The sequence below is a fragment of the Penicillium samsonianum genome (assembly GCF_028829775.1).
Source record: "Penicillium samsonianum strain IBT 33392 chromosome Unknown utg000002l_segment0_segment0, whole genome shotgun sequence".
Classification (NCBI taxonomy): domain Eukaryota; kingdom Fungi; phylum Ascomycota; class Eurotiomycetes; order Eurotiales; family Aspergillaceae; genus Penicillium; species Penicillium samsonianum.
In genome coordinates, this window is record NW_026643260.1 from 2989134 (window position 1) to 3002303 (window position 13170).

Below are 13170 nucleotides of genomic sequence, written 5' to 3' on the forward strand. Positions count from 1 at the left end.
CTCTCCACCGCTCCTTCGATTAATTATGCCTGTTCTACAACACCAGGACGCGACGCTATGCATCTCAGACCGCAACACATATAAACATCCTGAACAGATCCTTTACCCTCATTTTTTCCTTACATGACCTGAACACTATTCAGCAACCGCCAGAATGCCTTCATCTGATGAGCAACCAGATAACCTGTCACTCCTACTAGAAGCAATCAACAACCAATCTATCCCGCACCTAGAGGGTATCCTGCGGGACATCGTCAAGCACAGCCCAGAAGGCCGCAAAATCGCTTCAAGATGGCTATTAGCAGCGAAGAACGATGTGAAATCCGAGCCAGTTCCCCCCGTCTCTCCCACTGCTCCCGTCACTTCTGCCCTACGGACCAAGGAAGAGCCCATCTCAAAGCCTATGACCAGTGTCCCGATGACATTCCGTTTCAAAAACTGCATCTACTGCCTGGAGGATTTCGAAGTCACTCAAAACTCGGAGACAAGCTGCAAATATCATGTTGGTATGTATATGATCCCCCAAGCACATCTCTCGATACATGCCTAGGTGGGAATGTACCTAATCTATGGAAAGAGCCCGACATGGTCGACGAGGAGTATTTCAAGGACGAAATTGCCGCTGGGATTGATGTTCACAATGATGAATATCGTGAGGCTTGGCCGGACGGGTTTTTCTATCCTTGCTGTGGAATGAATTTGACTGAGGAGATGTGTCAGGTTGGTTGGCACAAGGCTGCGGACCCTGATGATCGTCCTCGCAAGCGAACTCGGAGTGAGTAATAATGGAATTAATGGAGTTGCATCTGGAGTTTGGGGTGGGACTTGGATGTGTGCGTGAGGTTTGATGACACTGCTGGTGGTGATGCTTCACTTTCCCAGGAGACTGCAATCCACAAAAATGATTTCGGTTTTCAATATGTCACGAGTGGTCTCTGTATGTATGATTTCTCCCCCAAACCAGTCAACGAGCTAATCCATCTTGTCCCATTATGAAAAATATTCACAATTAAAGAAATCCAGCCCTAATTACTGCAATGGGCAGTCCGGCCGATACTCCTCGGAAGCCTCTTCATCCTCACCCAAACCATCTCGCCTCCGCTGCTCCTGCCGCTCACTCTCATCGTTCACCAACTGTCGCAGCCGCCCTGCATCCGGCTCTTCGCCTGGCTGAATACGGAGCAATTCATCGACCATGGCTGCCCGCCGTGGGTGGCCCCGATGGCGCAAGTAGCGCTGAAACTCGGTGAGCATATATGCACGGAGGGGGTCATTGACAGGAGCCTCTTCTGCGGGTGTCGATGAGGGTACAGAGGCGTCGTTTATGGGATCCTGTTCTGCGGGCGGTGTTGGTGCGGGTACAGAAGGGGTTAGCGGCGCGGCTGTAGATACAGCTGCAGTCGGAGATGTCGTTGCAGACGTAGCCTCGGCTTGGGGTGGTTGCGTTACTGGGATTCCCGGGTTGAGCTTTACATGGTCTATCACCGCTCGAAGGAGATTCCAGCGCATCTCACTGTGTTTCTGCCAGATGTATCGCTGCCATGGGATTGTTGGGCCGACATATACCATGTTCGGATGCTCGCTTGCTAATGGCCAGTAGTCTTCGAGGTCTGATGTCTGCGATGCTAGTAGGGAATAGAGATCACTCCACACAACGCTTCCGAGAATTCGCATCTGGCCGCTGTAGCCTGGAGACTCGTCGGGTCGTGAGATGCCCTCCTCTGGGTCGAAGTGTGGATCAACGGCGAGAAGGAAGCCGGTGAAGTCGCCGGATATGAGCTGGGTTGTCGCGGGACTGTAGGAATTGGTGGTGTAGGAGGCAAAGGACGCCGAGTCAACGACGAGGAAAGCGCCATCTTCTAGCTCTGACCAGTCGTCGCTGCCATTTTGTATTGTTTTGAAGTGTCTGGTTACCTTGTTAGCTTCAAAACGCGAGAGAGGGAAACCTTGGAAGGGTACACCCACTCCTTAGTTGCATCGATATCGCCCTCGGAAATACCCAATTCCTTCCCATCCAGCCAGTGGAGCTTTAGATCCTCCTTGATAGAACTGCTTCCTGTTTGGCCTTTGCCCCAATCCGAAACATGGGCTTCCACTTTGCAAACGAATTCTGTCCATTCAGACTCCGTCTGTCCATAAGTCAACCGATACACAGCCAGCCCGTACTTTTCCTCCTTTCCCTCCTTCTTTCCAGATTCTATCTGTGAAGCGCAAGCAGCAATCCAAGGCTCGCGCGGAACAGGTTCAAGAGGTGCACCACGCACCTCTTTCCTCAATTTATTCTGGCCTTGAATCTGGCTGGTGCATGTCACATGATACCTCTCTCCGGACGAAGGAGTTAAACCTCTCCACGCAGGTCCATTACGGTCGATGGCTTCTCGAGTAAGCAGCTTCAAGCGCTCATGGTATGCTTTACTTCTCGCCAGCAGATTCGCTGCATGAAGTGCTGCCGGACCGGCCCGCGGGGGAGCCGCCCAGTACCCCTTGTAACCGTCCATTGGGATCATGATGGTGAAATCAGCTTTGGCGATGATTTCAGTCAGCATGTGCAGCGAATCACTGATTTTCCACTGCAAAGCATCAGGCTCGCCTAACGGGTCGCTATCTTCCCCAAGTGGCCGATGCTCCAAAAGAGCTCGCAGCAATGGAGCTCGCAGTGTATTGGCATGCACGGTAACCCATCTATGGGCGCGTTCGGTCATCATCTCGAAATGCGCTGTCATGTACCTTGTCCAGAGACCCGCGACACTAATGGGATTTTTATCTTGCTCTGCTCTGCGCTTGTTGAGGACAGTGTCGAGCGCCGTCCAATGGTCGTAGATGTAATTAAACGTGTCGCGAAGATACAATCGCACGGTTGGTTCATTCAAATACTCGAACACGGCAACCACGGCCGATAGATGCTGACAAGCGAAATCAAAATGTTCTGGCCGGTCGAGGCCTTTTTCCTGCCATAGCTGGTCGCTCAGGGGGATGATGCCCTCCCATAAACGGGACTTGAGGGACTGGATGTTCTTTCCGACCAGGCAGAGACGGCTAGAATCTCGCTCGGAGCCAATATGGGCCATAACACTGGTCATGATGGGTTCGCCATCTGAGTCCGGGGGGAAGTTTTGGTCATGTTGGAGGAATGACGCTTCCTCCACGGACAGGCGCTCGATGCTGGGTTGACTACCATTGGGCAAGGGCTTACCGAACGCAAATCCAAGGAAATGTCCGATGGTTTGAGGCTCAAGAATGCGATCGACTTGATCGGCGTTGTCCGGTTAGCTCTAATATAGACACGCAGAATTCGGGGGATCGCGAACCAACTGGCAGGTTCTGTGCCTTGCAATGAGCGATAGTTACCGAAGTGCCTTCGGCTTCATTATGTGAGTACATTGCGAATGAAGAATAAATCAAGAAAATTAAGAACACCAAGACGCGATTCCGGACCTTTTGAAAGTGGAGAGGCGAAATGATTTTAAAGCCGCGAGGCAACTAGGTGTTCTGGTTGGTGAAGTTTCAACTTAGCGCGCGGGTTATTGGATCTAAATCTCGATGGGGTTTGGCTTCATTTTGTTTATTTTGTTTATTTTGTTTATTCTATTTATTCTTTTATTCTTTGGTATTGGCCCCGTTATATCTCTCAGGAAAAGGGGGAAATAATAACCGGGAGTATACGGAACAGTGTACGGAGTACATTGCACCACTACAGAGTACGGAGTACTTACGGAGTATATAGACGCAAATCATAATCTTCATTATAAATTAGGTATCAAGTCATTATTTCGTAAAGAATTATTTCCTGGCCAATAAACCAGAACCCCGAAATCCAAATCCAAAAAGAAAAACCGACATGCTTCTACACATGCGCAGGTGTACTCGACCCACTAGCCCTGAGTTTCTCCTCCAAGATCAACCTCTGACAGAAGGGACTTCTCTCCCGAATCCAAGGGCCCCAGCGCATCAAAGCGAAAGGAATGGGAATACAAGCCAGACTAACAAACGCAAGAAGGGAAGTAGCCCATGGAACCCCGAAAGATTTATAGAGCGGATCAGCAGCCAGCGGGAAAAGCGCTCCAGCAATGCTCCGCACAATAACGGAAGCTGCCAGTGCGCTGGCAGAGTAGATCTTGTATGCGTCGGTCACGTAGGTAAGAAGCGAGATGAAGATGGTCTGGAATCCATACCCGAAGATGAACCCGGACATCACGGGTGCTGCCCAATGCATGGTGGGTTTTGCTGTCCAGGCGAGCCAGAACATGCTTACTGTTAGACAGGGCCCGGCAATGCAGGACATGGGGAGTCGGTGGTACTCTGGGTTGGAGGTCCAGACTTTGTTGAGCTTTTTGGCTTTTTCGTAGATTACGTCGTAATAGAGGGCAACAAATCCGGATGATGCGGCACCGACGCCAACTGTGATGGGTTAGTTGTGTTTTGAGACATATATGAACGATATGGACGTACTTGGAATGTATGTGAGGGAAGTTTGCTCGACGGTAAAACCATAAACTCCTGTTAATATATTGTTAGTATTGTACATAGATCAATGAGGATTCCAGGAGCTTTACCTCCAAAGATGATGGGATAGGCCTGGAAATAAAAGAAGACCAGACTATATGCGATGGCGATATAGATAGATGTTGAGGTGATGATAGGTTCAAAGAAGAGCATCGTGATGGGGCGAGTGATAATCTCCATCGGGGTGAATCTCGAGTCCAGGTTGAGCTCCTGACGCGAGAAGTATCGATTAAATCCCGAATCCTTTCTCAATTTGGCAGATTGTCGCTTCAAGAGTGCCGGGCCAAAAGTTTCTATTTTGATGTGAGATTAGCTGATGGTACTGTTTGTTGTGCCAGGTGATAATCATACCAGACGTGAAGACCAGAGCCAACCAGGTAATACCCGTCAGAATCAGATCAATCCTAAAAGTCCACCTCCAACCATATTTGACCGAGCATCCAGAGATAATCGGGCCTAGAATGGGACCAAAACTGCAAGCCTGGAATATGTATCAGCACTATTCAAATATTCCACCCATGGAGGTAATTGATCACAACATACCGACATATACATCGCCATCGCACGACCACGACTTCGCAGATCAAAAAATAGGTCCGCGTAGATACCACCAACAACCGTCTGAGGAGCAGCCCCTGCAAGACCACAAATAGTCCGAAAGACAAGAAGAGAGGACCAATTTGGTGCTAGAGCACAGCCAAGCGTAGCGAGGACAAAAATAGTGAAAGACCAGAGGAGAACGGGTTTCCGGCCAATGGTTTCACTCAATGGACTGAATAGTAAGGGACCAACCACATAGCCAATAAGAAAGACGGCAGTTGGTAAGACCTTTTGCTGGTCTCCGTACTCGTGGAAGTCCTGCATGATAGCGGGTACTGCATTGCTAGGGAGTGCGGATGATATGCCGCTATTGAGGACAATAAATAGCCCCACAACTGCATTGTAGAACTTTTTGCTCTATTTGATTTGTTAGTGAATATCCTTTCGTGATATATACATGTATACATGTATAGATGTATAGATGTGCGTACAAAGGCCCAGTTTGGTGGGTTTATTGGTGAGTTCTCCTGAAACTCGACAAGTAGCTCATCTTGAGACAGTTCAACTATTTGGTAATCGCCATTTGACTTTTGATTATTCTCCGATGATGCAAGGGACCTCTTGTCAGAGCTCTCATGCTTGTCTAATATATGTTAGAGAAGACCAGGAAATATCAGTTGAGGTTGATCGCACTTGAAGAAAGGATGGCGGCTATCTGAGCCGTTAAAGATTGTTTTGTTTCTGACGCCATATTGCACCATCAAGTGAGTGGGGTAAGCTAGAACAAAAGGAAGAAGATTGGAAGTATGTTTTATTCTGGTTCTCAAAAACTCTGGTAGATGAGGACCCAAGCGCTATATAAGCCATATAGGAAGTTTTCCGTTCCCATTGCAACCAGCGGACCCAGAGTGAAAACCCTGACAGTTCTTTGAGTCACTATGTCTAGAACCTGTTGGTCCTGCATAATGCCTCTATTTATCATGTTGGAGTAGGGAACAAGCCAATGGGAGACTGGTATACTTCGATTTTTTTGCACGGGAAACCGGGGCCGATACGGGACCGGGTTTTAGGGCAATCCACCCACGGCGCCGGGCAGGATCCGGACATGGATGGCCACCCCCGATGCACAGATTAATTGTTATAAATCCATTTTAAGTGGAGATCTAGACTGGTGTGACTAAATACATGTGAAGAAAAACAAACTGCGTTGCGCGTTGCGGCCCAATTTGCTGTTCGCTGGAACAAGTATCAGGATTGATCTACAAGGCTAGAACTTGGTCCTTGGCGATTTACTCAGTTACGACGGTGGGACTGGAGTGATCTAAGACTTCAATAAGGTGTATTAGGTATGTTATTGTTACTGTGGCATCGACGGCATCATAGGCAAGAAATCGAAGATATCGTTCTGCCCCTCCTCGAACAGACCAAAGGAATCTGCAATGGAGTTCGATACAGTCCAGTTGGGTGCTTCCATCGTGCCGGATAGCCGAGATACGGGCGCTCTGGCCACCGCAGATGGGTCATTACTTGGCATTGAGACCATATTCGAATCTTTATCGCCCTGAATTATCGGCCCAGTTCTGTACCGGAGATCGTCGAGGGGACCCACCCCTGATGGAGGCGGGCCGTTGATCATGGGGTTATCAGGTCCCTCGAATGGTGGTCCCTCACTTTGAGACATGATGGGTACATCTGTACTATGATTGCTCTGCGGACGCTGACTGGCAATCAAGGCACGTGCATAGTTCACGAAGATGGAGACAGTTCGGTGGATATCGGGATATGGGGGTTGTTTGAGGAAATCGCAGATTCTTTCTGCTCTTTCAAGTAGAAGACTTTGATTGATCAGATTCGGACGCCATCTGGCTATCCGAAGAGCGAATGTTGCTAAACTTGTATTAGCAAATTGTATGTAGCTGATTGAGGAAATGATCAACTTACTAACGAAAGCGATTGTGAGAGCAGGATACGTTGGCGCCCAGGGTAATTGACAGCGATAGGATGGCTCATTGATCAAAAATCCCAATTGGTCCATGATGGTTGTCACAAGGGACTGCCACAGGTTTATCACATTTTGGTCCAGCATTTCGGAGCTTGAATCCATGTACGTCGGTTGTAATTTTTGGATTCGTGCCAGGGAAGCACAGAAAACAAAAATCCTGGCATAGTGAAGCATAAGCTTGAGGCTGCTGCGTTGAAAGGCCCCGATATGGAAACCATTGTCTTCAAGTTTTGTTCAAGTCAGTATTGATCCGAATTGTGGGTGTATTAAAAGCAAGAAGGACAGCCTACTTTCATGGATCTCGTCCCACGTCGTCCACCAGGTTTGTAATCTTGTCATAATGGCCGGTAGTTCTGTAGACACAATATCGCCAATAGTTGATGTGTTGTCAATAATCGCACGAGAATTACCTGTCACATGTTAGTCATTTGACAGACGAATCACACCTGCAGTTTTGTTCGCTTTACCTCGAAGTTGATGAAGCTCAATGATACACACAGTGCGCATATCACAGGGCAGGGAGAGTGGATAGTCAAGGAACCTGCGCAGCTTTGCCACGTCGACCTCGGCAATGCGTGATTTGCGTCCCGTACCAGATGCGACGTCCAACTCCAATATGAAAGTGATTAACCAGGTTCTTGTCTTCCATACCAGTTCACGTTCAGCCATAGATGCTGAGAGCGAACTTCGGGGCACATTTTCTTGGGACAACAAAGTGTCCAAGGATTTCTCCAATCCAGAATCTAAGGCGGTACGAAGAATGAGAGCAATTGAGAACCAGGTCTTTTCGGAGTAGGCAGCTAGGAGAATCATTCCTTGGACTGTTTCTAGTTTGGTGGGTCGCTCGAAGAAGCTGTCTTCGGCTAAACGTTGTGCCTCATCTTGTAGAACACGCTGCATATGCGTGTCTCCGCGCAAATCTGTCACTGCGCGACTAGCCAGATAGATAATCACCGTGAAGCAAAACAAGGATCTTGAACGGACAGAGTCGAATGTGTCTCTGATCGGATCAAAAAGAGGAAGAAAGTTTTTCGACCCACCCGTAAACCTGTAGCAGAGGAGTCAGATTTGATTATGATTGACTGCAATTTAATTTGGCTGTTAGTACCATACCTCTCATACATGACACGAGCAAGCTCCTCACTGACGATTCCTCTAGCGACAACGTCTCCTCTTGGGTCACCCTTAGCTGAGTTTTCCATAAAGATCTTGATCTGTTAGCTCGATGGCAACTGTGTAAATGATCTGACAGTGACTCACATCGTTAGTGCCTAGTAAATTCACAGACATAGAGTGCACCGCCGACGCAGGCGCGATCATTTCATTAGGGCTGAGCTGCTGAGATTCCGGTCCATTCGCATCAGACGTATAAGACCGCTGGAGGCTGCTTAACCCAGTAGAATCGGGTAAAGAATCAATCGGAGTGTCAAAACCACCATCTTGCACGGTGGCAGGTGAGAACCCCTGATCTCTTGATGCCGGAGTGTGGTATCCGGTCCTAGAACCCAGCGGTGAAGCAGTGTTTTGGTTTCTTTGACGGTATATTAGCTCGCTGATTTCATATGCAAGATCGATATTTCAGTTGTCACCTCGCGGGGGTTGTTGCTTTCCGCTGACGATCACTTCGCCGCCGGCCATCATCGATCGGATCCAAAATGCAGTCCCGGCCGGTAGAGCGACAGCGGAAGCAAGGGACTTGACTACGCGCATCACATCGCATCTTTTGTCTTCTGCACCATCGGCATGCTTTAAAGAAGCGAATCGGGACATTTTCCGCCCGGTAGACGATTTCCGACCCTCTTTCGCTCATGATTGCGGCTTCTTCATGCAATTCTAACAGCAAGGCGCTAGTCAACCAAGCCCTCTAGTAACAGAAGCATGGATCTGCTGATGCGTATCGATCGAAGACTGTGGCTTAGTCTAATGCCTGTCAACTGCCTGTTGGGGATATGTTTGCCGGTTACCGAAAGCCGGTCACGTGTTCGGCTACCTCTTCTCTTTTAGGAAGGTCAACAACAACACTTCGTGTGGCGGATGTAAGAGCTTATCCAAAATCTCCCCAAAAAATGCAACCGCCTCATCTGCACGTCATTTAAAGCACAAAAAGAAGGTCCCTCCACCCCAAGAATAGAATGACGGATCCATGGTAGATCAACCCGAGCGAAGGAGGACGGCTAGATGGATAACTACGATGCGAAGAGAAGATTGTTGATAGCATGGCCACCTGACCACCCTCGTTTGCTCTTTCACTGCCTCAAGTACCTCTGAGCGCGTAGGTTGCGCCGCCTGAAGATCTTTATTATCTGTCGATCTGGGAGTCAGGTCGAGTACTGAAGGTGAAAGAGCGCCTAGCAGTCCGACCTTGGCATCCCTAATCAATGCCCCAGGCCTCCAAGGGTCCGACTTCAGTGGTCCATCATTGGCTCTCCAGCCCCATCCCCGTCAGTCGGACCAACAGCAGAGAGAAATAAACCACAATCTATACATCGTACATTTTGATCTAGTGTTATAGACACACCCTTCGCTCATTCTTGAGAATGGCTTCACTAGCTAGGTATCACGCAACCATCCGGCTCATTGAATCCGCCCGACTCACACCCACCGAGCACTCGATCTGGAGAGCTTTTCTGGACGAGGCCGTCGACCCAGAATATGCTGCTCGCTATATCTGAGAAAATATTCAAGACGGGTCCGCTTGTTCTGCGGAGCAAGCCTTGCATGAGTTCAAAATTTACTGGAAGCGACTTGTTACTTATGGAACTGAACGCAAATTGGCCACTGGGATAGTCCACTTGAACATAGTTACCCAGAAGATATTACGCTCACTCTGGCGTCTCGTGCCTCACTTTATTCGTGTCCAGTGTTATGGCGCGCTCTTAAAACTAGGCAGTCAGCTCTACCCGCGGTCTTTCACTGACCTCGTGCACCAGTTGCCGCTCGGACTGTACGCAAAAGAATGCACTCGCTCTCCTAATAAAGAAGAGACACTAAAGCTTGTGGAACGGTATCTCTCGATCCCCGCACCCCTTTGGGTAGATGATTACCAGGGCACACACCGCGTTCTTATCATGACGGCTGTGTCTGGACAAATGCTGGATTGTGTTTTCCATCGATTCTCATACTTGGAGCGCAAGCAACTTTCGAAAGACCTGAAGAGTGCCTTGTTGTAAATACGTTCTATTCCGAACCAGACTTTGTACCGCTTCGGTGACGGCCATGGTGGCCCGATATTTGATTACCGTTTCCCCTCCGGAATATGTGGTCCATTTCACCAGATTTCTGAATTCAATTCTTTCCTCGTCCACAAACACGTGCGCAATGAAACAAAGGACAAAATTGCAGCCGTCCACGCGCGTCAGTACCGGTCTGTGTTCACCCATGCCGACCTGAATCCCAGAAATATTCTTATTGATCATGGGCGCCTGTCTGGAATTGTGGACTGGGAATGCGCCGGCTTCTATCCTGAGTATTGGGAGTTTACGAGGCTTTTTTATGGCGCACAGCCATCCCCAGAAATACAATCTATCATTCATGGCGCATTCACGGGAGACACATATGAGGAGGAGCTAGAAACTGAGAGGCTATTGTGGTACGACACGCCGTTTGGGATATGACGCATCGTCGGAGTGTATGCATATATCGGAATCTTCATATATTACTGTGCCAGAATTGGAGTATCAAAGTTGCAATATCAATATTTCATTACACATCCAATGCATATTAGACAATTGAAAAAGCATGTTCGAGCGAAGTTCCTCTCTGCGTCTACTGTCGTACACCTTTTGATATTCCAGACTCGACAGCCTTGATCTGAAGTGCCAAAAACTTGGAGTAGATCCGGCACAAGGCGAGGTTTCCGCCGAAGTACCAGAAGCCCGGATGACCACTGGGGCGCCACATCTACACAGTATAATTAGCATGCGTTTCAAAAGGATCACCAGAGTGAATGGCAGCTTACAGCTTGAAGCTCTCCTTCTGCATCCAGATCCCAAACGTCGGAACACCGATCTGCAACCTTGTCACCCAAGACTTTCCTCACTGTCGTGCGCATATTATCGTATCCGGTGGCAAGGACAACAACATCCGCTGGCAGGGAATCACCGTTCGCCAAAAGCAGCCCGCGATTCCCAAAGCCATTGATACCGCCCGGGTTGTGATTGACCTTGATCTTGCCATCGATGATAAGCTGACTGCATCCGACGTCGATATAATACCCTCCGCCGCGGGTAAAGTATGCGCGTGCAATACCAGCCCCATCTGGCCCGAAGTCAAGTTCGAAGCCAGCCCGACGGAGTCCGTCTAGGGTCTCCTTTTCCGCGTCGGCAATTTTCTTTGTCATGTGTACACTCAAAGCGAATTGAACGGGCCAGGGGAGACTCTCGCAGGCGATATCACATTCTTCAGTTGGTGGACTATATGGTTGGTATTAGTATGACCTGAATATGGGGGATGGGAGGATAAGAATGAGATAGGAAAGACTTTGAAAACGTACCCGCCATCCTCATGCATTCCACTGTGCATCATAAAGACACCCTTGTCGGCGGTTATGACATATGTCCCACTGCGCTGCAGCAGAGTGACATCTGCGCCGTTCTCATAATAGTTCTGCGCGATATCATGGCCGCTGTTACCAGTCCCGACGACAATAACTTTCTTGCCACGAACATCGCTTTCCGACGCATCACGGTGCTGGCTACCATGGTACACAGTGCCCTGGAAAGATTCTTGTCCCGGGAATGAAGGAACCTTCGCCTCGCCTGAGTGTCCTGTACACCAGATAAGGTGACGAGGCCGGAGGGTGCGTTGGGACCCATCGCCGCGAGCGAGAACAACAGTCCACTGGCCTGCAGCTTCATCGTACTCTGCTGAAACGACCGAGGTCTGCATCCAAATATTCAACTCCATAATTCTGGCGTACGCTTCAAACCAGTCACCCAGCTTGTCTTTCGGCGTAAACTGTGGCCAGTTTTGCGGGAAGGGCAGATAGGCCATGTGTGTGTATTCGGCCGGATCGTGCGTGACAAGTGTCTGCATCGCGAAAAATCAGTATTTCTCTCCATATCATAGACCAAGTCCCTCCAATGTCATTTACCCGGTACCGGTTACGCCAATTATCTCCAACACGCTCGCTCTTGTCGACAATCAAGCACGACACGCCGAGGCTTTGCAAACGCGCACCCATATTTAGTCCAGCTTGGCCTGTTGACTAGTCAGCATTCAAACCATAGATAATCAGCTTAACAAAGGAATTCCTTACCAGCCCCAACAACCAAAGTAGCGGGCTCCTCATCTAAGAACTCCTGCTGTCTGTTCCTGCGCTCGATCCATGTGCCCCCAGCCAGACCACCAGGCATCGACTCCGTCGTCCCCTCGGCCCGACGCTTCCCAAGGGGCTCCTGAGCTGAGCTGAGCTCCTGCAACGACGTATACATAGCATAAGCCTTCCAAACTCCATCCTCCGCCTGGGTCAGACGCAACATGCCTGTTCCAGTGCCAACTGCAGTCTCGAAGAAGAACATGGAAGACACCCAGCTCAACCCGTCGACTACCTGCTCCAGGCGTGGCTGAAACTTGCCCTTATCCTGTAGTCGGAACTGGGACAGTTGTGCCCTGGCCTGTTGTTTGCTCAGGAAGCTTTGAATCTCGGCGGCTGAGTGTACGGTGCGCATGTCCCAGTCCAGCGCCAACATATCGCGCCACCAGGACTCAGCATGGAATAGTTCATTGATGTTCAAGTTTTCTGAACGGGAGAGCTGGACTTCGAGAGCCAAGAACCATTGCTGGGCGATGCTTTGTGGGTCGGAGGGTACGTCGGAGGGCGTTTTGGGCAGTTGGATTATGTGTTGCTTTCCACCGGTTAATGTTGTTGCCATCTTGAGGGTGGTTCAATAGACTTGCTCAGTTGCCAACTTGAACAGGCGTTGTGGCGGTACAGTTGAGGCAGCGATGCGGAAGTATGCTTTCTACTTCAACTGGACCCTTGTTGGCAGTTCTTATACCCTCTGTCTTCCCCTCTATTTCCTTGTTGCCGGATAAGCCTGTTCACAGGCAACTAAGCCGAGCTCCACGGCGTGATTCCGAGCGAGGGGCATTTGGGAAACGTGGAGTACAAGGAAATATCCAGG

General features: G+C 49.4%; 5 protein-coding genes across 5 annotated transcripts; 1 reads left to right on the plus strand and 4 right to left on the minus strand.

Annotated features, from left to right (window-relative positions):
• Window positions 1-154: 154 nt before the first annotated feature.
• Window positions 155-783, plus strand: N7471_002992 (uncharacterized protein; the record flags this gene model as incomplete). The annotated part of the gene is made up of 2 exons (XM_057275712.1): window positions 155-506; window positions 578-783. 2 exons carry the CDS (start codon window positions 155-157, stop codon window positions 781-783), a joined length of 558 nt encoding a protein of 185 aa, XP_057140350.1.
• Window positions 784-1029: 246 nt separating this feature from the next.
• Window positions 1030-3381, minus strand: N7471_002993 (uncharacterized protein; the record flags this gene model as incomplete). The annotated part of the gene is made up of 3 exons (XM_057275713.1): window positions 1030-1906; window positions 1966-3247; window positions 3309-3381. 3 exons carry the CDS (start codon window positions 3379-3381, stop codon window positions 1030-1032), a joined length of 2232 nt encoding a protein of 743 aa, XP_057140351.1.
• A 463-nt stretch (window positions 3382-3844) lies between these two features.
• N7471_002994 (putative MFS multidrug transporter) lies at window positions 3845-5794 on the minus strand (the record flags this gene model as incomplete). Its single annotated transcript, XM_057275714.1, has 7 exons — window positions 3845-4398; window positions 4450-4497; window positions 4554-4796; window positions 4855-4984; window positions 5047-5460; window positions 5535-5686; window positions 5737-5794. The coding sequence occupies 7 exons, from the start codon at window positions 5792-5794 to the stop codon at window positions 3845-3847; spliced, it is 1599 nt and encodes a 532-aa protein (XP_057140352.1).
• A 606-nt stretch (window positions 5795-6400) lies between these two features.
• Window positions 6401-8365, minus strand: N7471_002995 (fungal specific transcription factor domain-containing protein; the record flags this gene model as incomplete). The annotated part of the gene is made up of 6 exons (XM_057275715.1): window positions 6401-6930; window positions 6985-7266; window positions 7336-7455; window positions 7513-8093; window positions 8159-8253; window positions 8306-8365. 6 exons carry the CDS (start codon window positions 8363-8365, stop codon window positions 6401-6403), a joined length of 1668 nt encoding a protein of 555 aa, XP_057140353.1.
• Window positions 8366-10810: 2445 nt separating this feature from the next.
• On the minus strand, window positions 10811-12918 carry N7471_002996 (putative flavin-binding monooxygenase; the record flags this gene model as incomplete). Its single annotated transcript, XM_057275716.1, has 5 exons — window positions 10811-10945; window positions 11004-11457; window positions 11538-12073; window positions 12138-12244; window positions 12303-12918. 5 exons carry the CDS (start codon window positions 12916-12918, stop codon window positions 10811-10813), a joined length of 1848 nt encoding a protein of 615 aa, XP_057140354.1.
• Between the last annotated feature and the right edge of the window lie 252 nt (window positions 12919-13170).